Source organism: Labrus mixtus, chromosome 16 (assembly GCF_963584025.1).
Source record: "Labrus mixtus chromosome 16, fLabMix1.1, whole genome shotgun sequence".
Taxonomy (NCBI): Eukaryota; Metazoa; Chordata; class Actinopteri; order Labriformes; family Labridae; genus Labrus; species Labrus mixtus.
The window spans coordinates 5,008,586-5,033,469 of record NC_083627.1 but is presented as its reverse complement, the minus strand read 5'-3'; the positions used below and the strand labels follow the sequence as shown (position 1 = coordinate 5,033,469).

General features: G+C 41.2%; 4 protein-coding genes and 1 long non-coding RNA gene across 8 annotated transcripts; 3 read left to right on the top strand and 2 right to left on the bottom strand.

The window, feature by feature from the left end:
• Window positions 1-933: 933 nt before the first annotated feature.
• On the bottom strand, window positions 934-2,164 carry LOC132990710 (apolipoprotein A-IV-like). Its single transcript, XM_061059080.1, has 4 exons — window positions 2,052-2,164; window positions 1,901-1,948; window positions 1,656-1,812; window positions 934-1,571 (listed from the first exon to the last, which is right to left on the bottom strand). The coding sequence occupies exons 2-4, from the start codon at window positions 1,932-1,934 to the stop codon at window positions 1,016-1,018; spliced, it is 747 nt and encodes a 248-aa protein (XP_060915063.1). The 5' UTR covers window positions 1,935-1,948; window positions 2,052-2,164; the 3' UTR covers window positions 934-1,015.
• Window positions 2,165-5,690: 3,526 nt separating this feature from the next.
• LOC132991576 (apolipoprotein A-IV-like) lies at window positions 5,691-7,067 on the top strand. Of its 2 annotated transcripts, none has more exons than XM_061060372.1 (4): window positions 5,691-5,785; window positions 5,868-5,921; window positions 6,010-6,163; window positions 6,290-7,067. In XM_061060372.1, the coding sequence occupies exons 2-4, from the start codon at window positions 5,882-5,884 to the stop codon at window positions 6,867-6,869; spliced, it is 774 nt and encodes a 257-aa protein (XP_060916355.1). In that variant the 5' UTR covers window positions 5,691-5,785; window positions 5,868-5,881; the 3' UTR covers window positions 6,870-7,067. The 2 variants fall into 2 exon arrangements, with proteins under 2 accessions (XP_060916355.1, XP_060916356.1); XM_061060373.1 differs by having other exon boundaries at window positions 5,754-5,785; window positions 6,013-6,163.
• A 2,568-nt stretch (window positions 7,068-9,635) lies between these two features.
• On the top strand, window positions 9,636-15,086 carry apoea (apolipoprotein Ea). Its single transcript, XM_061060374.1, has 6 exons — window positions 9,636-9,731; window positions 9,912-9,974; window positions 10,483-10,633; window positions 13,240-13,527; window positions 14,636-14,836; window positions 14,870-15,086. Exons 2-6 carry the CDS (start codon window positions 9,932-9,934, stop codon window positions 14,940-14,942), a joined length of 756 nt encoding a protein of 251 aa, XP_060916357.1. The 5' UTR covers window positions 9,636-9,731; window positions 9,912-9,931; the 3' UTR covers window positions 14,943-15,086.
• LOC132991578 (uncharacterized) lies at window positions 11,172-12,597 on the bottom strand. 2 transcript variants are annotated; one of them, XR_009676201.1, is made up of 6 exons: window positions 12,563-12,597; window positions 12,420-12,523; window positions 12,290-12,354; window positions 12,108-12,185; window positions 11,783-11,977; window positions 11,172-11,622 (listed from the first exon to the last, which is right to left on the bottom strand). It is a non-coding gene; the product is annotated as an uncharacterized LOC132991578 (long non-coding RNA). The 2 variants fall into 2 exon arrangements; XR_009676200.1 differs by having other exon boundaries at window positions 11,621-11,687.
• Window positions 15,087-17,299: 2,213 nt separating the features above from the next.
• Window positions 17,300-24,753, top strand: msto1 (misato mitochondrial distribution and morphology regulator 1). 2 transcript variants are annotated; one of them, XM_061059934.1, is made up of 14 exons: window positions 17,300-17,469; window positions 18,733-18,862; window positions 19,659-19,728; window positions 19,990-20,065; window positions 20,673-20,730; window positions 20,806-20,956; window positions 21,332-21,446; window positions 21,670-21,804; window positions 21,891-22,043; window positions 22,148-22,279; window positions 22,363-22,547; window positions 23,082-23,186; window positions 23,294-23,406; window positions 23,498-24,753. In XM_061059934.1, exons 1-14 carry the CDS (start codon window positions 17,386-17,388, stop codon window positions 23,755-23,757), a joined length of 1,767 nt encoding a protein of 588 aa, XP_060915917.1. In that variant the 5' UTR covers window positions 17,300-17,385; the 3' UTR covers window positions 23,758-24,753. The 2 variants fall into 2 exon arrangements, with proteins under 2 accessions (XP_060915917.1, XP_060915916.1); XM_061059933.1 differs by having other exon boundaries at window positions 20,803-20,956.
• Window positions 24,754-24,884: the final 131 nt, after the last annotated feature.

Sequence of the window (24,884 nt, the reverse complement as noted above, 5' to 3'; positions counted from 1 at the left end):
GTCAGTTCCCCAGTTGGGCCACCCTAGTCCAAAAAGTGTGAACACGCCCCTGACCAAGAGAAGACAATCAGAGCATGAGGGAGTCATAATAATTCTACCTGGGGTGTGACGCCTGTGTTGGAACCGCTGGATGTTCGGACGCCAGCCTGACGTGCAGAAAGAAAGACTGAGCTAAGAGATGCTACCTCCACCTAATATTGGATCAATCTTAAAACAGGCAAACAGGTGGAGTTGAAGCGGGTGCTCATGCATTCTACAATTCACTTAGCAGACGCTTTTATCCAAAGCGACGTACATCAGATGTGGTACCAGAAGCCAAAGTGGGTGCCCCACCTTAAAGCCTTAACCCTAATGACCTTAAGCCTCTTGGGAAACCCCCCTACAACTTAACCCTAAGCAACCCTAAGTATGCTTTACTCTTAGCCTTATTATAATCAAAACAGATGACGTATAACAAAATCTTCCCCTTACAGTGTTGACCAATAAAGAAATGAACTATAGAGACCCGAACTGATTTTATTACCTTGCTGTAAACACGATTATATCTGCTGTAAAAAAATTGATGGGCTCACTTTGTTTTGTGATCAGTGGACACTCAAAGAATTGCAGTTTTTCCAGATTGGCTTCATTCTTCAACGCAGAAGATTGCTGCCTAACACATCCCTATTGCACTGTTAAATTCTCTGTTATCCCTCCATTAAGTTATGTATATGAAATGTCACATTGAATACACATACTGTGTTTTAAGAAGGAGCCAAACTATCAAGTTTTGATCAAAGTTGATCAAATATTCCCCCCCAAAATGTCGGAGACCAAAGACTGCAGTAGTGTTGGTTTCTGTGTTAGTGGTTGCTTGTCGTCTCGGTATAATTCACACTGCTTTGAAAAGCTTGCGTTAGTCTTCCACACACATAAAGACGCCAACAGACTGAATATGTTCTTCTTTTTTATTTAATAAATTAACATTGGGTAGAATTAGAATAAATATCTGGTGGTGTGGAGGCTGATGGAGCAGTTACTGGGTGCTCTTGATGAAAGACTCCCACAGAGCGATCAGCTGAGCCTGCATGTCCTGAGCGCTGGCGTCCAGCTTGGCCCTCAGCTCCTCCATCTCCTGGGTCTTCTGGGCGAGCTGGGTCTCGAAGGTCTGGGCCAGGGGCATCATGCTCCTCTGGAACTGGTCCATGCTCTGCTCCACCTTTTCCTTCATCTCCTCGGTGATGGGGACCATCTGGGCCTGCAGCTGGCTCACGCTCTTATCCACCTGCACCTTCAGCTCCTGGCTCTTCTGCAGCAGCACGGCCTTCAGGGACTCGGGGTCCATGGACTCGGTGTAAGGGGCGGCCTCCACCTTCAGCTCCTCCACCTGCTTCTGGATGCGGGCCATCAACTCCTCAGCGTAGGGCAGGAGGGTGCTGGTCCCGGTGGAAAGGTCCCTCTCCAGTTGGGCCCTGAACTGCTCGGCCTCCTTGGTGAACTGGGTCATGAAGTTTTGGGTCAGAGGAGCCACCTGACTCTTCAGAGTGATGACGTACTGGTTCACTGCGTCAGCGCTCTGAGAGATCCTGTCACTAAAAGACAGAATTTAAAAAATCAGTCATTAACTTGAATCCCTTAACATAATTCTTATTTGTTGCTTTTAGGTCAGCTCTTACTTGACTTCTTGACCCAGCTCAGACGCTCTGATCTGCCTCAGGTTGTCCTCGGCGGTCATGGTCACCTTGGACACATACTCCCAGAAAGCATCCTTCACCATGTCCAGGTTGTTCTTGGGCTGCTCGAGCTCGGACCACAGGATGTTTGCATTGCAAACTGTGAATAAATAACAGCAGGATTAGCACAGAGGTTTGTGTAAATGTATTCACGAGTCGTTGTTCATGCTGATCGGGATTTCACTCACCAGAGAAAAGAGCGAGAAGCACAAGTACCTTCATGATTAAATTTGAGTCTGTGGATTAAGAAAGTGATTTACCATTAAAAACATGAACAAATGAACATTTTCAGAATCTCTTGAGTCATGAAAAGTGATGATAATTATAAAAATGTTTTACCTTGCAGAGTCAGATTGGCTCTTCTTCTCTCCGTGTCTGGGGATGTGTGTCGTTCAGGCAGCTGTTAACCGTTTTTTTATAGTCACATTTAAGGGTAAAGTCCTTCTTCTCCTGCCCTGCTGTCAGATTCTTGTCGCCCCACGTCATAATTTATGTGTCACCGTTAGGTTGCTGCTATCTGGATTCGTTATGTAATGGTTGATATCATTGAAATGGCTCCGCATGCAATTTTTAGATGTGGAAAAAAGCTGTTAATATTCAACAAAGGTGTCGTAAATATTGTTTGAAAATGACAAATAAATTAAGGCTGTCAGCATTAACTAGTTCATCGCAAAAAGGTCTTGAAATTAATGCGTTCATTTTTTTAAATCTTATGTTATTTTGTCCCTGTTGTTAGTAGACACACTATTTCAAATGTCACAAGGGAGCAATAGAAGTTTTTAAAGCTCCTGTGAGGAGAGTTTAGCTGGTTATGAATCTGGTCTTTAAATTGGCAAACAATAACAAAAGAGAAGATTGGTTATTTCTTCATGGTTTTTTATTATGCTGATTAACTTTGTAGCTGTGGAGATTAACAGCCGCCTGCTGAAATAGACTTAATTTTAAAGGGGACATATTATGAGAAATCCACTTGTACAGTGTTTTTGAACATATATTTGGGTAACCTGAGTGTCTACCGACCCACAACATGTGAAATAAATCCATCCAGTCCTTTGTTTGTGGTCTGCATAAGTCTTACAACACAGAGAAAAATGCTCTGTTGCGAATTTGCTCTCCTTGTGATGTCACAGTGGGATTCTGGTAAAAAAAATCCCATCCCCTCCCCTCCTCTGATATCTCCACACATGGACTCCACCCCCAGCCTCGAACAAAACTTTTGCCCATTTTTATTCTCTCTACAGAGGAGTGATGTCTACCGGGAAAACTCAGGGGAGGGGGGGAGGGGGGTCATTGCATTTAAAGAGACACACACCAAAACGGAGCGTTCTGAGAGAGCTGGTTTATACAGGGTCACAAACCTCCTCTGGTGCTTGATTCATGTTATATTTTGACCAAAGCACAGCACAGATGTTTCATTTAGACCACAGGGGGACTGTTTGAAAAGGTGGAGAAGGGGGATAATATGTCCTCTTTAAATAAGCTTCCCCTTTCTTGTTTCTTTTGTCATGTTCCTAAAAACCTGTGCTCCCCAATGTGAATAACAAGGAAACCCAGATTTCATTACATCATAGTTTATGAAGAGATTTGATGAGCTTATCTGTGGGGGGAAATAAACGATGAGCGGGTGTTTCTAGAGGCCTAAAGTGGACGGTCACTGGGAAGAGTTTACATAAGCATAAATCTGTACGATGTGTTGTGCATTTTTGGTGACAAATCTTAAATTAAAGATACTCCTTACTCACTCAAACGACATGTAATAAACAGTAGGACATCTCAGCTCTATCTGCCTCTATTCATAATTCTGTCTCAAGGTCCTGGTGTGCGTCACAGCGGCGGGATGTTTATCAATAAGTTTGTCCTGAGAGGCAGACTTTAGCTCCTCTGTGTTATCACAGTGTCCAAGGAATCGCTGTATAAGGACACATCACATTCCTGCGTATAAAGATAATCTGCAGGTCAGCTGGAACGATTGGATCAAAGTCCTGCTCTCATCTCACTGATATATAAAACGCCTGTTACTTGTGTATCTGCAGAACATTTAAGTCAATCAAGCGTGTGTCTCGGAATGAGCTAATCAGCAGAAAACAAAGCAAGTTTGTCACAATGGGTAGAAATAGCTAAAACCTCCTGATCTTATCTGCTTTCATTTCTAACTCTGAGTAGTTACAACTCGTCAGTTTTCAATTTGAATAGAATCGAGCTTTTTTGGCATTGCTATAAAAAACAGTTTGGCAGCTCTTGTGATTGGCAGCAAGAGACAGAAACACAGGAGTGATAAGAATGAAAGATAATCATTAAGAACATCATAAAAACACAATTTAAAAACACTGAAGTCTAAAAGCAGATGTAAGGTTCAATAATCAATCAACAGTAGGGCAACTTGTATTTGTTTTATACCATAGTGAGGATTTTTTTATTCATTTCAATATATATCTGTTTTGTTTTTATTGCTGTCATACAGATTCTGATGCAGTTTATTTATGCACTGGTTTTGTGTGATTCTACGGAAGCCCTAAGACAGCGGTGTCCAAACTTTTTTTTCTTGCGGGCCAAAATTGTCGTGTTAGTCGACAGCTAACACGACCACAGGTTTTGTTTTTTTAAATATAGTTGAAAAAACAGTACGGCTTTGTAGATCAGAATCAAAAGGCTCGCTAAAGAAATCAAATATTTGTATTTCTTCTACTTTTTTTTTTCTTTTTTTTGGACAAGCTTTCTGCATTTAGCTCAGGTCATTAAATGGTTAAACAACAGTCCGCTTGTGTTTTTTTCATAGTTTACAAAAAAATGTGGAAAATAGTAAAAGCTGTAGATTTAAAAAAAAAAAAAACAACAACAACATACATGTTACTGAACATTTTCTATTTTAGGAATATTGTTCAGTCCTTGTTAACATGAAAAAGAAAAATAAGATAATGTGCCGATCTTAATCGAGGCCTCGGGCAAAAATCCCCTCAAGGGCCGCAAATGGCCCTCGGGCCGCACTTTGGACACCCCTGCCCTAAGTGGACATACATCCCGATTTTATTATGGCTTACCCGTTTTGATAAGGATGAGAATTATGCATAATTATGGGCGTGACAGAACTGACGTCGAGCGGCCACGTTGTAGCAGTTTGTCAGGAGGCTTGAGGCGTCTCTCAGCTCTGTGCCTGTCGTTAGGTTAACGGACAGTTTAATAGTCAACATATCAAATATGACAACCGCCATGGATAAGCTTCTAAAATAGCGCTTTAGAAACCAATGGGTGACATTGCTCTAGCTTTGTAGACTTTCAGTCTATGGGTATAAAAAGCTACACCTGTTTTAAGTCATGCTAACACCTCTAAGGATGCTAACGTTGGTCGTGTTTCCACTTTTGTCACAGCTGATATATATCCAAAACTTTTTGATAGATTGCCTCTAGATTTTATTCATGCATTCATAGACTCCTGTGGAGGATTCATACAAACTAACTTTATCTCTTGCACCGTCAGGCTAAATACTTTGGTTATAAACCAGTAAATGGAAACATATTAGCATATTAGCAGCATTGATTAAGCTAATGTAAAGACATGACTCCATTTCAAGCTGTTGTTGTTTATTATTATTATTTTAATGTCTTTTCAAATAAGTTTTGTGGTCACTGCGGTCTCCATTTTTCATATTATTTTCAAATTTTAACCTGTAAATTGAGGAAAATCAAGCAAAAAATAAATAAAAATAGCAATTAAAATTGAAACTGGAATTTTAGAGTTGAATTTTTGTCAGATGATAAAATGAGTATAAATTGTTATGAAGGCCCACATTGCAACAGTGAACTAAATAATTGTTAGAAAATCATCTTTGGTAAAATCCTGTGTGAAAGCTTTCTCCATGATGAATAATGAAACCATGTGAGACTTTAAAATGTTTACATGAGGTGTCATCAGACGTACTGCTGTGATGTGGAAGCTGCAGTGACAGCGAGACACTCAGACTTGGACTTTACTCCTCGTGAGTTCCCCCTGGAGGACCCAGAGGCCTATATATACTCATGATGTGTGCAGACACTCACACCTTACCTTACAGCTCTCTGACTGAACGCACACACAGGTAAGACACCAGGGAGAGGAGGTCACTCTTTATATATCTGAAGAATGACCACACAGGGCTAATTCTGCATGTTTCCTTTCAGCTGCAACATCAGTCATGAAGGTCCTTGTGGTGCTCGCCCTCGCTGTTTTCACAGGTAACAGAGTTTTGATGAATATTAATTAAGTAATGTTTAGAATTAAACAGTGTTCAGACATTAACAGAGATGCTCTATGTTCTTTCAGCAGGATGCAATGCAAACATTGTGAAGGCTAACCAGCCAAAGCAGCAGGTCGACATGGTGAAAGATGCTTTCTGGGACTACGTTGCAAAGGCCACCATGACCGCCGATGACTCCCTGAAGCAGATCAGACAATCCCAGCTGGGAAAGGATGTCAAGTAAGGGCCTCATGATAACCGCCACAAACTTTGAATGGCTTTGAAGGAACTTAAAAAATCAAGTGAAAAGTATTTTTTGTTGGAATTTTTGCACGATTATGATGATTTCTGTTTGTGTTTCTGCAGCACAATAATCTCAGAGAGCAGCGACGCCGTCGACAAGCTCAGCGTCGCTCTGCGCACTCAGGTGGCCCCTCTTGCCAAAAACCTCATGACCCAGTTTACCCAGGAGGCCGAGCAGCTGAAGACCCGCGTGGAGAAGGATCTGACCGCCATGGGAACCCGTCTGCAGCCCGTCGCCCAGGAGCTGGTTGCTAACCTCCAGAAGCAGGTGGAGGAGCTGAAGATGGAGGCCGCCCCTTACGCCGAGACCATGGACCCCGAGTCCCTGAAGGCCGTGCTGCTGCAGAAGAGCGAGGAGCTGAAGGTGCAGGTGGATAAGAGCGTGAGCCAGCTGCAGGCCCAGATGGTCCCCTACACCGAGGAGATAAAGGAGAAGGTGGAGCAGAGCATGGACGAGTTCCAGAGGAGCATGATGCCCCTGGCCCAGACCTTCGAGGCCCAGCTGACCCAGAAGACCCAGGAGATCCAGCAGAGCCTGGCACCATACGGGGAGGAGCTCAGGGCCACGCTGGACGTCGACGCCCAGAACCTGAAGACGCAGCTGATGGCTCTGTGGAAGTCTTTCACTAAGATGGCCCAGTAAACGGACTCATATGAATGCTTGTTTTTCACTCAGAGTTGTGTTGATGGGACGGATAAAAAGTGCAATATCTCGTTTTTTTTACGTGTTTATGCTGCTGAAAGACACTCAAATACAACCCTCTGTCAGTATTTCCTCCAATGTGTTACTGCTGAAACTATAAATATTATCTTTAAAACTACAATAAATAAGTTAAATGTATTTGGTGTTCACACTTTCTCTTCTTTGTCCGGTAGAATATGCTCCATAAATTCAAAAAAGATTATTTTAGAGCTGAGCAAAGGTTGTGAAACAGATCCTATTCATGTTTAGACACATTAAGTCCAACAGAATGTGTGTTTTTGTTTTAACGCTGAAAAGAGGAATTCATTAGCTCTCAAATACAAACGTTACATTGCATTTACTCACAGCTCTTTGTGTGTGACAATAACTTCCTCCTGATCTTTGAAAGCTTTAAAACCATTTGACATGTGACGTCACTGAGTCTGATTGTTGACACACAACTCCGCTGTAAGAGGGCGACGTCTTATCTTATCATGACCCAGTCAGAGGTATGCGCCTTTACACTGAATATCATCTAACCTCATTCAGTGGTGACCCCCTTTTTTAAGGGGAAAAAACACCAACAAATTAGAAACAATATTATGCATGATAAACCGAGCAGCAGGCTCTGGTGTTGGAAGAAGAAGCCAATGCTGAAGCGCAAAAAAAACTGCAGTTCATTGAGTGTCCACTTGAGGCTCGGTCCAAAATCTAAGGAATCCCTTTTAAGATTTTAAGATTTAAGAATCCCTGGTGACTGTTTCATTTGAATACTATTTGGAAGTTTTCATAATGAAATCTGATGCATGTAGGGGAGTCTTTTTGTCTTTATATTCTGTTTATCATGCCGCACAGTAATGCATTGGTTAGCGCTGTTGCTGTATGTCAAGAAGGTTCCTGGTTTGAATCCTCAGTAGGACAGAGTTAGGGTTAATATTTCTGTATGGAGCTTGCATGTTCTCTTGCATTCATGGGTTCCCTAAAATGGGCACAAGTTCTCACAGACGGACGAGGATGTACAAGTGAGTTTGTTAACTTGATCCTTACACATACTAGAAGATGCCATTAACTGGCTAACAGAAATAGCGTCGCAACAAACAACACCATGTGCACTCGTACTTACAGGCATTTGGTTCCTAAACTGTGTGGACACAAACGCTGACTCATGCTAGTCAGGTCTGCTGCTCTGATCCAGTGACGCTGCATGACTCGCTCTTTATGTCTCAGTCCCTCTGTCGCCTACGTTTGGGTTGTGGTTTGCAATGCATTCAGGGTTGCATTTTCCAGCACCCATCAAAGCCCCTATCAGGAGCAAATGCGCATGTAAAACTTACAACGCGGGTCAATGGAGGCCCGGAGCGTTGGATTCTAGCAACCCAAAATGGAAACACGACACCAATCAGCAACTTGAGACACGTAGAAAGTTTTAAATCTACATTTTGATTGTGAATACATTTTACTCACTGACTTAAAGATGTTGACTTTGCCCTGTTACAATTCATCATGTTTGTATAACGTATATTGAAAACTCATTTTACAAAATCTTACTCAGTGAAGGTCTGAAATTGGTGCCGTCCAACCTCTCCCAACATAGCCTTTAGCGCCCTCTATTGACCGGCCGCCACTGCCTCCTACAGTCATTTAACTTGCCTGCAGATGTGACTGATGGTTTGTCCCGTTATGATTGACTGGTGACCAGCCTCTTGCCCAATGACAGCTTGCATCAGCTCCAAACCCCCTGACCCTGAATGGGACAAGCAGTATAAGTAATGGATGGCTGGATGGATCTTCTGACTTCCCCCTTTCAAGTCCCTTTAAGGGGGTCTTGATAAACAGGGTTGGGACCCAATGCCACAAAAGAATTATCCAGTGCATCATAATCACTGGGCCCGTAGACTAGTGGTAAATGGACTTGGTCTCCTGACCACCTACACGGTGGTGGTCAGAGGCTGTGGTCCTCCAGGCAGGGGGCCCGGGTTTGAGTCCGACCTGTGGCTCCTTTCTCGCCTGTCACTCCCCACACGCTCTCTCCCTCCCTCATTTCTGACTCTATCCACTGTCCTATCTCTAAATAAAGACATAAAACGCCTTCAAAAATAAACCTTTAAAAAAACAACACTAATGTTGTGCGACAATCTTCTGATGGCTGTCAATGCTTTTGCGTTTGTGTGTCAATCAAAGGTCAAAGTCAATGAAGTTATTCATCTGTTTCACTGACAAACATACAAATCAATCTGCTGGCAGTGTTCCCATCTGATGTTACATAAAGTTAGCTGTTCAAGCAGACTTTGAGCCAGATCAGCTGGACAATGATGTGATAGAAGAAGAATGACCTTTAGCTGCTGTGTTAACATCACGATGGTGACACAGACAAGCGCAGTGACAAATTCAGATCTTCCCCCAGATAATATGAAGCTGCAGTTTCATTTTTTTCCCCCACTAGATAATTGTACTTCAGAGAGAGGAAGACAAGATCAAATTTTCTGTAAGGACATGAACTAATCAAACTTGATATTGTGATTCAGAGGCCTTAACGGCGTGCACAATATCATGCATTTTTTTTAAGGTGTTCCTAATTTCTAACCTGTGCCCACCATGTGTACTTTCATTATGTGACGTGGAGCCAAAATAACACACACACACACACACACACAGCAATAAAAGATGACAACAACACAGACTGTGCTGGGAACTTCGGACACAGGTCAGATATCCTCCTGACAACATTTATTGGATCGCATCAAAGCCACACGAGCTGTATAAATACAGAGCGAGAGACAGAGACAGTCCCACTCACAGAAGTCACAGATCAGGATCCCTAAGGTGAGCCGCACGCCGACTAAATCTTTAACAGCTGATTGAGTCTCGATTGTGTTTTTGTTTTGTGTGTTTTTAACTGCGAGGTATATGTGTGTGTTTCTGTGGGTATGCCTCAGAAAATGAACCTCTAACCATCGTCTCTGTGTTGAGATCTTTTTAACCTGTTGTGTTATAATATTCCAGGTGTCCTTATTCTGCTCATCATGAGGGTCTTTGCTGTCATCTTTGCGCTGGCTGTCCTGTCAGGTGAGCTCACTTTCTTATCAGAGACACATAAACATCTTTTTCAATTTTTTAAATATTCCTTTTAAAATACTTTTTTTAGGCGGAAAATGTTTCAGATATCAAATCCCAAGAGGAGCTTTTGTCAAAATAGAAAGCATCACAGCGAATGCAAAGTGATGTTAAAGAAAGAGAAGAGAGGAGGAGTCAATGTAAATGTGAAAAGAAGGAAAGGAAGCAAGGAAGAAAGGAATGAGAGATAGGAGATAAAGGAAGATTTTTATTTGTAGTTTAATTGAGAATTAATTTGAACTTGAAGGCTTTTAGATGAAGTCAGTCTACTTTATGGTCCGTCACTATGTTTGTCTTCTTGTTGGTCATATTTTAAAAAACTGTCACAAGTTGTCTCCAAACATGTGAGCAACGGTTTGATCCTCAATTAAACAACTACAAAAAAAAAAGTCTTCCATCTTGTTTTACTCTCCATGAACAAGACGTGAGTGTTAAAGTCGACTGTTTCCTCCTCCACCAGGCTGCCATGCCAAAAGTATGTTTCTGGAGGACAACCCAACCACCTGGGAGGTCACCGTCGACAAGTTCCGTGATTATTTCACAGACCTGAACACGAGGGCCGACGGCATGGTGAAAGACATCCAGAGCTCCCAGATCAGCCGAGAGCTGGAGTGAGTTCATTCACGTAAACGCTGGCCGATTCAGCGTCGCTATCAGAGTCATAAATCAACACTGCAACGTTTTATCGGCCGTGAACTCTGTGTCGATATTTGATTCACTTTATCTATTGTAAATGATCACAGCTGTTGCATAACCAAATACTACAGTTAGCAGGTGATGTTTCTGTGTAATTCTAATATTAACAGTGTTGATAAAGGGAAACATTCAGAGCAGGTTTGAGGGAATCTGACAGAAAGTTCGACTGTCAAACTCTTAATTTCTGGCATTCTGGGGAATTATTTTGCAACAATTTGTTTCTTTTCTGCATCACTGTTTTACATCTGAGTTGCATCCTGCAGACCAAACACAGCTCTGCAGTAAATCCTAACTTAGTCAAGGTTATAATGTTCCGTTTCTGCGTCACTGTATTATTATGAGGGCACTATTTTCTGGTAAATGCACCTAAACTGGCAACAGCGTGAGATGTTTTAGTTGTAGTACTTTGCATGAAATACCTCTGATCAATAACCTCTTCTATTGCCGCTTAAACAAAAGAAGAGTAAGTGGGAGAAGCTCGTTTTTGTCTCGGTCTTTGTGCTCTTGTCACACTGCTTCAAGTATGTTTGACAGAGTTTAAAAAAGCATCAACATGATGCTGTTAGACTTCTGCCCACTTACACAAACACTCTGTTGTGAGCTGAGTCAGCGTGAGGAGGTTCATCAGCGTCATGTGTCAGAGAGGTGAGACATGCACACAGAGACTGCTGAGGCCTGCAGGACTCACAGGACTTTTAGGTCTTGAGTCCATGAAATATAATAGGACAAGAGGATAGAGCAGAGGACTGTTTTCACATTTTGAAAAGAAAGACAAGCTTTTTCATACCAAGTAAAGAATTATACTGCTCTGACTTCAGTGTCTGACCTCAGTCTCTGGACTCAGTCTCTGTCCTCATTCTCTGACCTCATTCTCCAACCTCAGTCTCTGTCCTCATTCTCAGACCTCAGTCCCTGACCTCAGTCTCTGTCCTCATTCTCTGTCCTCATTCTCTGACCTCATTCTCCAACCTCAGTCTCTTACCTCAATCTCAGAGTCTGTCCTCATTCTCTGACCTCAGTCTCTGTCCTCATTCTCTGACATCATTCTCTGACCTGTCTCTGACCTCAGTCTCTGCCCTCAGTCTCTGACCTCATTCTCTGACCTCAGTCTCTGACCTCAGTCTCTTACCTCCATCTTTGGACTCAGTCTCTGACCTCATTATCTGCCCTCAGTCTCTGACCTCATTCTCTGCCCTCAGTCTCGGACCTCAGTCTCTGGACTCAGTCTCTGTCCTCATTCTCTGACCTCAGTCTCTGACCTCATTCTCTGCCCTCAGTCTCCGACCTCAATCTCTGTCCTCATTCTCTGGACTCAGTCTCTGTCCTCAGTCTCTAACCTCTGTCTCTGACCTCAGTCTCCGACATCAGTCTTTGGCGTCATTTGCTGACCTCATTCTCCGACCTCATTCTCTGACCTCATTCTCCAACCTCAGTCTCTTACCTCCATCTCTGGACTCAGTCTCTGACCTCATTATCTGCCCTCAGTCTCCGACCTCATTCTCTGACCTCAGTCTCTGGACTCAGTCTCTGCCCTCATTTTCTGACCTCATTCTACGCCCTCATTCTCCGACCTCAGTCTCTGTCCTCATTCTCTGGACTCAGTCTCTGTCCTCATTCTCTGACCTCAGTCTCTTACCTCCATCTCTGGACTCAGTCTCTGTCCTCATTCTCTGACCTCATTCTCTTACCTCATTCTCTGACCTCATTATCTTACCTCAGTCTCCGACCTCAGTCTCTGACCTCAGTCTCTGTCCTCATTCTCTGGATTCAGTCTCTGTCCTCATTCTCTGACCTCAGTCTCTTACCTCCATCTCTGGACTCAGTCTCTTACCTCAGTCTCTGACCTCAGTCTCTGACCTCATTCTCTTACCTCAGTCTTGCACACTTTATATCAAAATGGCTTAACTAAAACAACACCACAGTCTCTTTTCTGGTTCATTAGACTTTTTCTGTTTAATTTCAGCCGATTTTTGAGTCTTTGCTCAAGTTTTCTATCAAAATCATTTGATCATGTATCAATTTCTCTGACATGAAGGGGAAAATAGATAGATAAACACTTTAAAAGACACTAAGCAAAGCATAAATCAAAACATGTAATGAACAAAGTAAGCTTTTATTTTCCTTTTTCAACCAAAATCAGGCATTTATCTGCTCTGAAGTCACTCTTGACCACCTTTGGATCCTGATTGCTTCACTAAAACACCAACAAAGTCTCTTTCCTGGCACATTATTTGAACTTTAATTGGTTTAATCTCATCTAATATTGAACCCTTACTCTGGTTTTTTAGTCAACATCCTTTGATTTTTCATTTATCACTTGGTATATTAGATCTATCTACATGTGCATCTCTGCTGAAACTTAGTGAAGCATAATTTAAAACACATTAGAAGAAGATCAAGTTTGTATCTTTAGTCATAAAAAGTCATTAATTGGCTCTGACTTCAGTCTTGACCCCTTTTTTAATGCTTCCTTAAAACGCAGACATCCCCCTTAAACTCTTCTTTTTAACCCCCCTGGCAGCACCCTGATCCAGGACAGCATGTCTGAACTCTCCATGTACAAAGACGACCTGCAGACCAAGCTGGCCCCCTACACACAGGAGGCCGGGGAGCGTCTGGCCAAAGACCTGCAGAAGCTGGGCAACAAACTGCGCGATCACATGACCGAGGCCCGGGACCAGATGGAGAAGTACGGCATGGAGCTGCAGACCATGATGGAGCAGAATGCCGATGACGTCAGGGTCCGGGTCAACGCCTACACCCGCAAGATGAAGAAACGCCTCGGCAAGGACACCGAGGAGATCAAGAGGTGAGAGACACACACACGCTGAAGCGAGGCGGCGTTCACTGCAGGCTGATGGGAAACTCTGTCCAGTAAGAGGATCTGATGGTTTCTGACTTTTATATCTAAACTAACAAGAACTTTAGACTGTTTTTATGAGTTTTATTTTATTGAATTTAAGTTCTGATGAGATTTTAACCAACTACATTTTAACTATGCAGCTGCCTCTTGAATACTAAATACTAATCTGTATTTTGATAAGTTAACTTTTTAATTATCCTTCCAGGAGTAGGCCTATCGATAATAAGATGATTCTCCTGGTAAATTTAACTTTTTAAAAAACATAACACCAGACTTTCTCTGATTCCATTTTTATAAATATTAAGATTTGCTGTTTTTTTTCATGATTAAAGCTCCTGTGAGCAGTTTTTTAACTAATTTTGAAACAGACTGAAATGAATGTTGATGTCTCTATATGCACTACAAAAGCAAATGAGACCATTAGCGAGAAGATTGATTTCTTCTATGTAGTCATTTTGAAAGCTTCTAACCCACTGCTGCAGGGTAGGTGTCAGTCAAGACGAGAGAGGGCACAACAAGTATTCACACTGACGGATATATTTGAAGGTTAAAAGACAGCAAGAGGAGACTTATGTCAGCAAACACGACTTACACATGCACAGGAGGAGATCAGCAAAGAGATATGACAGCTCATGTTTCATCGTTTCATCACATGATTGTGTATTTTATGGGATTATGTTTTCACAGTCCTATGTTAGGACTTTACCTTGTTAGTGTTTTAACATTATAAGATACAAAGACTCTTGTATTTACATAGTAGGCCTATAAAATAACATTTATATAAATAACGTAACAACTTAGACTTTGACAACTTGATTTATCCCAGAGGGAAATGTGGTTCCACAGTCCACCCAGACAATACATTTACAAACAAACAACAGAAGGAGATTAATCAGAGACAACAAACAAATCAGTATTTGACAAAGGTAACGCTGAAACCCTCGTGTGGTCTCTTTGGGTAATGACACCCACAAGGGCCTGATGAAAAGCTAAGTCAAAATCAACAATCATACGTTCTTTGAGTTTTGTTTTTAACTCTTTTCCTCTCCTTCAGACATGTTTCAGACTACCTGGAAGAGCTTCAGACCCGCACATCAGACAACATGGAGGACCTGCGGGTTCGTTTCGACCCTTTTGTGGCTCAGGTGCGTGACAACACCCAGGCTAAGATCACCACCCTGAACGATCTGCTGAGCTCGCAGGTGGAGAACCTGAAGGAAAAGATGCAGACGGCAGCCGAGGACATCAAGGAGCGCTTCGACAAAACCACCGAGGACCTGAAATCCACCATGGGTGACACGATGGAGGAGCTGAACACCTGGTTCCAGCCTTTCGTCAACATGTTCAATGGCAACATGTAAAACCTCTAAAGTCACAGCCTGGACTGTTTATCCAAACTTTCTGCATCCAAACCACCTCTGTAAAAGTTTGAAGGATTCATAAAGATACTCAGTCTTGACTTGTCTCTGTCACTGAAGATTGTCAAATAAAAAAACAGCTGCTCACATCTGTGTAGGAAATCACAAGTCATTTATAATAATGTGCTCAAACATGATTATTTTCACTCTGAATCAGACTCTCTTTGTCTAAATTACCTCCATTCTTTTCACATATTAGTTTTTCTCATTTGCTTTGCCTCATTAAGCTCAAATCTCTGAATAATTGGGTTGTTGTTCACAGTGGTGATTTTAGAGTCTGTTGGGGCCCTAAGCAAAATTCACCGGGGGCCCTTCCAAACAGCATTTATCGCCATTATGTTAAAAATTATTTCTGACAACCAACGGCAACTTCAAGTGACCAACTTAAGTTTTCACAGGAATATTGGAACAAATTGTCGGATGGGGCCCCATTAGGGAGGTATTCTACTGTCATTGTAAAACTTGCACATTGTGAGCCACCACCATGGGTCAAAGTTTATCGGGCCCCCTACTAGCCTGGGACCCCATTAAGTTGCCTGTTGGCTGGTCGTTCAAAACAAATTAAACTGTTTCATTAATTCAGGCAAATTGCATGTTTAAGTAAATATGCATAAAGGGGTCGGTACAATTCTCTACAAATCTGCACAAAAAAATCACGTGTTTAAGACTCACTGATAAAAACTAGCGAGTCCATTTTCATTGAAACGGTCAAAATATAAACAACTTCTTCTTTCATCATTTGAGGTAAAAAAAATATTGCATTTAGTATTTCTACAATTCTACAATTCACTTAGCAGACACTTTTATCCAAAGCGACGTACATCAGAGAGTAAGTACAACACAAGCAAGGATCTAGAAAAAAGGGAACAATGTCAGTAAGAGCAAACGATCAGCTTTGAGTCTGATTGGACACACAGGTGCTGACAGGAAGTGACCAGAGGCAAAGCACAACATTGACGGCAGTTCTTGAGAGCTCTAATCAGTATAGAAACCATCTTATAAGTTGTCGTTATCAAACAAAAAATTATATATAAAATTATTATTATTATTATATATAAAATTAAATTCTCTACAATTATTATATATAAACAAAAAATTAAATATAAAATTATTATTATTTTATATACAATTAAATTATATATAAAATTATTATATATAAACAAAAAATATATATAAAATTATTATATATAAACAAAAAAATATATAAAATTATTATTATTATATATATAAAATAAAATTATATATAAAATTATTATATATAAACAAAGAATTATATATACAATTATTATTATTATTATATATAAACAAAAAAATATATAAAATTATTATTATGTATAAAATTAAATTATATATAAAATTATTATATATATATATATAAACAAAAAATTATATATAAAATTATTATTATTATTATATATAAACAATTAAACAATTATATAAAATTCATCCATATGGGAGATTTGTGGTGTCTGCTAAATTGTCAAATGAGCTTCCAGTTGCCAGAAATGAACAAATAAAAACAACGTGGGTCAGGTCATTTAGTGACAAATGACTTTATACATGAAAGACCAAAGATGGATTTTCTGTATACAGTACATGTGACACACTGTCACACAAACAGATAGATAGATAGACAGACAGACAGACAGACAGACAGACAGACAGACAGAAAGATAGATAGATACTTTATTGATCCCGAGGGAAATTCAAAGCATCCAGTAGCAGGTTACCAAGACGTACATGACATGAAACATTTGTTACAAATTAACTACAAAACCGACGCCCCCCTCCCATACATATATATTAACCTGAAAAAAGATTTAAAGAATACCTCTAGATGAATCAAACTTAAACCTGTGAAATTAAAAATAGACTTATACAAGAAATGTACATAACCCGTGCAGGGATATGAATAAAAATATATGTGCAATTTAAACAAGAACCTATAAACAGTTGAGGAAAAAAATCTGTAATTAGACCTGAATATAAAAAAATAAGAATAAAAAAGTGTTGACCTTCTGAAGTTGTGTTGATTGCATACATACGGACAGACAGACTTCAAAATAACTACATAAACCATAGACTGTAAATAAATAATAAATAAATATATAAAGATATAAACCTTTAATTAATTAATTAATTATTTTTTTTACTTAGTCATTAGGACCGCACGTGAAGCTACCGGCATGGCAAGACTTTTTCCTCTGACGTCATTTGAACATCCAATCACATTACTTTATACACTTCTTTCGACCAATCACAGAAGACGTTTACGTACGGCGCGTCATCGCGTTAGGGCTGTCGCACTTTACTGTTGTCATTTCTTGAACATCATGTCCACGGAGGAGATTTCTACTTTTACTCCCGGTTGTTGATCGTCGTCGCGATGAGTAACCCGTGCAGAGAAGTCATCACCCTCCAGCTGGGACATTATTCAAACTTTGTCGGGACTCACTGGTGGAACCTGCAGGTGAAGGAGGAGCACGGTAGCGGCTAACGCTGAGCTAAGCTATCTGCTGTTAGCTTTTGCATGTGTTGTCAAAGTTTGAGGAGTTGCTGTGATGCTAGCTGCGACATGAATGTGCATTATACGGCCAGATTAACGATTATAAATAAAGTTAAACACAGAAGCTGCTGCTTAAAGTTGACTTTAAGTTATCCCCAAGATGTTATTGTGCTGAAGCTGCAGACTGGCTGTGTTTGTGATCTTTTAAAGGAGGAGTGTTTTTTCTAGTCTTTATCAAATTGTATATGATTTGACACTTGAATGTTGAATATATGTTCATCTCACTTTAGTATTTTCTTATAAGGGATGACAATAATTTGATGTTTTTGGTGGTTTTACCTTTTAAATCACTTCTTAAAACTCACTTTTATAGACTTGCTTTTATGTGATTTCTCCTTTATTTATTTTATTTATTTATTTATTTTTTATTAGGTGATGCAGAACAATACAAGACAAGTGAGGGATATGACAAGAACAACAGTATGTAGGAGACAGGGGAGACGAATAAAACAAGAAAAACAGACAATCATCTGGATTGGGGAAAAGAAATAAATAAAATAAAAAGAAATGCATGAAAAATGAGAGTGGCTGTGATGAGGATTTATGATGATAAATATGATATGAATATAAGGGAGGGAGAGGAAATAAATCAATAAATAGGTCATAATGAAATGGTGGCTAAAGACAATAATAATAATAATAATAGTAATAAAAAAAAGATTAAATTTGATGGTAAGAGGAAAATAAATTCATAAATAAGTTGTGATAGTTATACAGAAAGGAAAAAAAAATTGGTGATTTCTCCTTTAAAGATCTATTCCTTCCTTTTATTAATTTTACTGCTCTTAACATTTTTATCTTTCTCTTCTTTAAATGTTTTAGCCTTTTATATGTATTGTCCCGTTCATCCCTTCTTTTTTTAATCTTCATTCTGTGTTTACAGCCTGTGATGTGATGTCGTCACTCTCTCCCTCAGTTTTCATTTTGTTCTCTCCTGATTGATTTTAAACTCATTTTTCCTTCACTGTACTGAACTGCCTCTCCACACCTGTTCACTCCATATCATTCCTGTTATTTGCATTTTTATAATTGTGCCCTCTCTGTTGATCTCTGTTCTGTCTGTCACAGCACTTTGTAAACATTTGTTTTTAAAGGTGCTGTATAAACAAAGATATTATTATTATTCTTATATTCTGAATGACGATGGTATAATTGTGTGACCTGCAGGATGCATCTTTATCATACGACCCAGAAGCAGCAGCAGGTGACGTCCAGAGTGACGTGGTGTTTCGTGAAGGACAGACTCCAGGCGGACATGTCACCCACACACCTCGCCTCATTGCCATGGATCTCAAAGGTCATTTCACCTGTAACTGAAAATATTCTCTGTGCAAAGGCAGCATGATCAACCATTATTTATTTACTGATGTTTAGCAAGCAAGTGCACTGATGTCAAACACATATACCCCCCCCCCCCCCCCCCCCCCCCCCACCGGATTGTTAATGGACGGCTTGCCTCCCCCCCGCCCCCTTGCTCCCTATCCCTCTTCCTGCATCTTATCCCATCTCTCCTCCTATCCCCTTCCAAGCCCGGTGCAGTCTAGACCTGTGAAGACTGTTTTGTCATGAGCCGGGGATCCGGCCGAAGATTTCTGCCTTTTAATAAGGCAGTTTTTTCTTACCACTGTAACTTTTGCTGCTTTGCTAAAGTGCTCATGATGGATAGGCCGGATCTTTGTAACATAGCAATAAGTAAGGTCTTTTACCTGCTGTTTGTAAAGTGTCTCGAGATAACATTTGTTATGAGTTGATGCTATACAAATAGAAACTGATTGATTGATTGAGCATTCATAGCCTAAACTTATTTACAATGCCCGTCCTTAGATGAGCCTTTAAAATACATAAAACTGGACAACAAATACTCAAGAAAAAGTCTAAAAAAGATGCAACAATAGAGGATACAAAACCTCATACAACAAAACAAGTAAAACAGGAAGCACGACCCTCTTCTTTCTGATTGAAATGTTTCATATTTTGTTAACTAGATAATTAGTTTTGTCATTTTAAGTCCTTGAATGAAGTTCAACACATTACTCTGTAGGTGTTTGGTTCTCATCATGCTGACTCAGCTGCTCTCTGTGTGCCCATGACAGGAAGTCTACGGACTCTACGGCAGGAGGGATGCCTTTACGACCCCGGCAAAGACACGTCTGCCATCACATGGTAAAGACAACATCAACGTATTTCAGTGCCCGACAGATTTGACCATTTTCTTTTACGATCCAGGTCTCAGCATGAAACTGGACACGGTGTTTGCTTGGCACCTTCTGTGACATAATTATTCTTTGTGCAGTGAAATGGTTTAACAACGATGAATCCACTCTGAGAGAGTTTGTGCAGAACAATTAAGAACTTCAAAGATGGAGGTGTAACAGATAAGTCCTGGTTTCCTGTGATGTGAAAAGTGTGTGTTTGATCCTGCAGGGACGGAAGCCTCATGATGCACCAAGAAAGTCCTCCTGCTAAGAACCCATTTCTTGAAGATCTGGACAGGTTAGATGTGAGTATTTATCGTGGAAATATAACAGACAAGCAGCTCATACTATTGACGTTTATGTCAAAAAAAAATTATATATATTAAGGATTTATTTTTGGGCTTTTGTGCCTTTTCTGGAGAGATAGGACAGTGGATAGAGTTGGAAATCAGGGAGAGAGAGAGAGCAGGGAATGACATGCGGGAAAGAAGCCACAGGTTGGATTTGAACCTGGGCTGCCCGCTTGGAAGACCATAGCCTCCATACATGGGACGCGTGCACTAACCGCTGTGCCACCAGCGCCCCAAAGTTTATGTTCATTTTTGAAAGCAATGTGTCACCCTTTTTTCATGTGGTTCAAAGGAAAATAGGTTGGGAATCACTGGTGTAGAATATTAAACTTATGGCAGGAAACTGGCAGAAGGAGCAAACACATGGGCTGAATGTTACCATCTTGTTGGCAGCTATATTACTCCAAGTGTAGACTTTTATTTCAGGTTTGATTGGTCGGCACACCGCTACAGAAAAAGCTCCTTTACTTTATTACACATAAAGTTCTACAGTCCAGTTATAATATTGCTGCCTGATAGAAACATCCTAAATCATCCTGACAACTTTGTTTTTTGTCTCCAGAGAGGAGAGATCCTGGCTGAAGCAGATTTTTTCTCCAGTTCTCAGCCTCACTGCTCAGGTACGTAAACCTTCTGAACCTCGGCACGACGGCAGACGTTTGATGTTGACCCCGAAAGCTCTCTCCCTCCAGCAGGTGCGTTGAGCGTGGATACTGTGAACAGCCAGCTGGCTCGAGTGCAGAAGGCCTACAGGCTGGAGGGCAGCGTGAAGGTGTGGTCCGACTTCCTCAGGATCCACCTGCACCCTCGCACCATCTCCGTCATCCACCAGTACAACCACGACGGGTAACGTGTGAACACCTCCCGCAGCATGTCGAACACATCGAAAGGAGAGACTTGGGATGTAGTTACATCATCATTTCAGAAAGTTTAGTGGTCGTGTAATCAAAGCAGTGTGCTCAAACTTTAACCAAGCGGACCCTTGTACAGACTAGGTTTCATACCTGCTCTCCACCAGTAGATGGCACTCTTTACACACAACTGGGTTTGAATAAAAGACTCTCTGTGTTTGCTGATTATTTAGAACTTTGTTTAATCTCTGACTGAACACAACATGGTATTTAACTCTTCCACAGCTGTTTTTAAGAAAACCCACATGTTGTGTTATGAGTAACTAATGTGTTATGTATGGTTTTATATTTGTTTCATTGTGTGTTCCAGGGAGGCTCATCGTCTGGAGGCTTTCGGTCAGGGGGAAGCTCTCCTGCAGGGTCCGGTGCTCGAGCAGCTGGAGGACCAACTGCACTTCTTTGTAGAAGAGTGTGATTACCTCCAGGTAACGCACTTTTTTTCTTTCTGTTAATACGTAAAAACAGTTTGTGTTTGACTTTAAAATACAAGTTTAAAATGTGACTTTGAGATCGAGTAAATACAGATAAAAATAACTTTAAAAAAAAGAAAAATCGAACAAATATAATAAGAATGTAAATGTTTTTGTTTGTTTCAAAGTTGGTCATTGCGCCTCCTTTCTCTGCATCCTGTTTTTTTTTCCCTCTCAGGGTTTCCAGGTTCTGTGCGACCTGGCTGATGGATTCGCAGGCTTGGGGTCAAAGGTCACAGAGATGCTTCAGGACTCTTACGGAGGGAGAGGCATCCTGACCTGGGGGTTAGCACCCGTCAGCCACCCAAATTCAGTGAGTCACTCATTCAGTTTCTCTACCTTTTGTTGTAGACGTGAAAAGCAGATGTTTTGTAAATGGGATTCTTTTTGTTTACCCAGACTCCCATGAAGGACCTGTACCACATGTTGAACTGCACGTTAGGCACAATTCAACTGGCCAATCACAGCTCTTTCTTCTGCCCGCTGACCCTGCGTGGAGGACTTGGAAGACGACCCTCCTCTCCTATGGAGTTCCCACACCTCAACTATGATGTGAGCGTTCTCACTGTATCTTTGATGATCTGTTAAGACGTTTTAAGAGATTATTATTTGACATCTTAACATGTCTCTCCTCTGTCCTGCATGTCACACACCAGCCCTCTCTGTGGTTCCACTCCAGCGCCGTCCTGGCTCTGGCCCTCGACGCCCTCACTTTGCCTTACAGGCTGAGGAACGACAGCGTCCCCATGTGGCAGCTGGCAGACTCACTGGCTGTATCCGGGAGAAAGGTAACCGCTTGTGCTGTATTCTGTGTTTGTCTATATCGAAGGCCGGCCGCTTAAAAGTTAAAATGTTGTCGTTTATAACCCAGGTGGTGGCTGCTTACGGCGCCATCCCCTTTCCCATGATGCACGGCGGCTCTCTCCCCGACGCCCTGAGCGCCTGCACTGATTCGCTGCCGTGGAAACCTCTATCATCTTGTCCTGAACCTAGCGACGGTCAATGCTATGGACAGTGGGCGACGCTTAGGGGATTTGAGAGCCAGAGACTAATCAGGTCAGATTTAATGAATATAGTTTGTAACGTACCGTGCCGTTACAGCTTTTGAAAGCCTTTTTAAAAGTTTTTTTTTCACAGTCCTGTAGGAGCTTTTAAGTAGTGACTCAATATATTTAACATCCTTGCACTTTTATACAAAATCTTAGTGATTTTAACAGAAGATTTGAGAATTTTCAGGTGTCTTGAGTAGTTGTTTTGTTTTATTTTGGGCTTCTGGGAGCTTTATACATGAGACATTTAATGAAAATGATCACACACTAAAAGAGAGGAGTTCATTGTGGAATATAGGCTACAAAAAACAAGACAACCATGTTTTAAAATGTGACCAAAATAAGTGTTTGGGCACAAATTATAAAAAAAAAAATAAAAAAAGAGCAGCTCTCAGTGGTTCATGGCTTGATTATAAATAATTTTAAATAACTTAAACAGATTTTAACAGCATGAGATGTAAAAAAAAACAACCTCAATCAGAGATACAATCACAGCTGTATATTAAAGACATGCACGCTGAAATAATGTTCTTTCCCTCAGCTCTCTGGCTCCAGGAGACAAACCGCCCACTCCTCTGCACAGCCTGCACAGCGGGGAGGACGTCCTGGCCTCCTACATCAGATCCTTCTATCCTACATCTCCTCTGTGAGGCCCGAAACACTCGGACGATGTGGATTAACTTAATTGACTGTTTTCTAAAAGATGCATTTTAAACTCATCACTCGTCTTCCCTCTTTATCTTTTACTCTCAGAGCTCTTCAGATGGTGTCCTCTCCGAGTAAGCTGACACCACCTTTCCCTCAGATGTTCAGTCAGTCTGTGGGGGCTCAGGGCTTCCTGCAGAGCCGTCTTCCACAACCCGGCTGTAAGCAGATATGTTTAATATGATCTCTTTTGCACTCAAAGCTTTAAGATTGAATTGCATTATATATAACATTTCTACCTTGTTCCTGCAGCTCCAGCCCCCGTGGTCTCCTCTGCACCCGTCATGACGTCCCTCCAGTCAGGTACCGCAGTCGGCCAGTGGCTGTCCGAGCTTCATCGAGGTGTCGGCGCTTTCGACATCCGCCGCGTGGCCCCAAGCTTCCTCTCTCAGGGGCCCGAAATGGCCGACTACGAGGAGGCCATGGAGCAGCTGCGCCTACTGTCCCGGTGTTACCGCGACGACAGCGGCGGGATGACGCGCTCTTCCTCAGAGGAGGATGACGATGACTGACGCTGGCAGTCTTAGTCTCCATGATCTGGATAAAATGCTGAGCTCGGCTTGCACTCAAACGGACACGGAAAGGAAAGAGGAGCTGCGCCTCTGAGGTGTTAAGGACCAGGATTGAATTGCACGCTCAATGAAAGGGCAAAAGGCAACTAATGTTACTGAGCCTGCAAGACACTGATGAGGGAATAGTAGATCTCTTAAAGAGATAGATGGGTTGTTGCGTCCCAAGACTATGGACAGTGGTTTCATTTCATTAAATAACTGTACATGTGTAATGTTTTTATACCAAGTGCACGCTATAAAAGAATGTATTTACATGGAGAGGTTTGGTTGTCACATCTTTTGTTTTGGGTACAGGTTGCTCTAAACATCATTTAGCTTAAAGACTCATTAACACATCTTACCTCTTAAGATTAGACAAACTTCACGCTTACACCAGATACGTGTGCATTGCGTTCCCGCTCCGATCTGTTACGATCTGCTCCCTCATCCGTCAACACCCTGGAGAGCACAGCGGGACAGCTGGAGTGCAGAGCCAATGAAATTCCCGCGGTAATTTTAAAGATTCACCCACGACAGCGCAAGATAATATTCTGTATGCGACAGCCAGGTCAGGAGAATCTCCAGCACACTCCTGAAATGATCTAGATATTTTTCAGGAGTGCATATGTGAAAACGGCTGAAGGTTGTCAAAATGTCTGAAACTTAGATTCTTTAAAAGATGTTTTTAAAAACAATACATACTTTGACTAATTTCTAGTTTTAGAAACAACCAAAGCTTTCGTTAAACTGCAGATCTACAGTCATACTTTAACCCAAAGCTGTGTGTAAAAGAGAGCAACTGTGATCCACTCAAATTAACAGGTTTGAAAATACTGACGTTAATCTTTTTGGCGTTTTATTCTCTTCCAGACAGATGGCAGAGCAGGTCACTTTAACGTATTTGGGCAGTATGAAGAAGTCTTCTTGCAAATGTAATTAAATGAAGGTCTTTCTTAATTTGGAGTGTCCAGGGCTTTTTATTTCTGTTGCCATGGTAATGATACAGGTATCTGTATTTGATTGTTACTACAGCTATGACATTTAAAATTCACTTTATTAGAAATTATCACCTGATGAAAACCTTTGGG

Coding starts and splice junctions, on each gene's coding strand:
- apoea (XM_061060374.1), top strand. CDS start 9,932: ATGAGGGTCTTTGCTGTCATCTTTGCGCTGGCTGTCCTGTCAG. Junction 9,975..10,482: donor TGCGCTGGCTGTCCTGTCAG/GTGAGCTCACTT, acceptor CTCCTCCACCAG/GCTGCCATGCCAAAAGTATG. Junction 10,634..13,239: donor CAGATCAGCCGAGAGCTGGA/GTGAGTTCATTC, acceptor CCCCCCTGGCAG/CACCCTGATCCAGGACAGCA.
- LOC132991576 (XM_061060372.1), top strand. CDS start 5,882: ATGAAGGTCCTTGTGGTGCTCGCCCTCGCTGTTTTCACAG. Junction 5,922..6,009: donor CGCCCTCGCTGTTTTCACAG/GTAACAGAGTTT, acceptor ATGTTCTTTCAG/CAGGATGCAATGCAAACATT. Junction 6,164..6,289: donor CAGCTGGGAAAGGATGTCAA/GTAAGGGCCTCA, acceptor GTGTTTCTGCAG/CACAATAATCTCAGAGAGCA.
- LOC132990710 (XM_061059080.1), bottom strand. CDS start 1,934: ATGAAGGTACTTGTGCTTCTCGCTCTTTTCTCTG. Junction 1,813..1,900: donor GCTTCTCGCTCTTTTCTCTG/GTGAGTGAAATC, acceptor ATTTATTCACAG/TTTGCAATGCAAACATCCTG. Junction 1,572..1,655: donor GAGCTGGGTCAAGAAGTCAA/GTAAGAGCTGAC, acceptor TCTGTCTTTTAG/TGACAGGATCTCTCAGAGCG.
- msto1 (XM_061059933.1), top strand. CDS start 17,386: ATGAGTAACCCGTGCAGAGAAGTCATCACCCTCCAGCTGGGACATTAT. Junction 22,280..22,362: donor TGGCTGTATCCGGGAGAAAG/GTAACCGCTTGT, acceptor TTTATAACCCAG/GTGGTGGCTGCTTACGGCGC. Junction 22,548..23,081: donor GAGAGCCAGAGACTAATCAG/GTCAGATTTAAT, acceptor TCTTTCCCTCAG/CTCTCTGGCTCCAGGAGACA.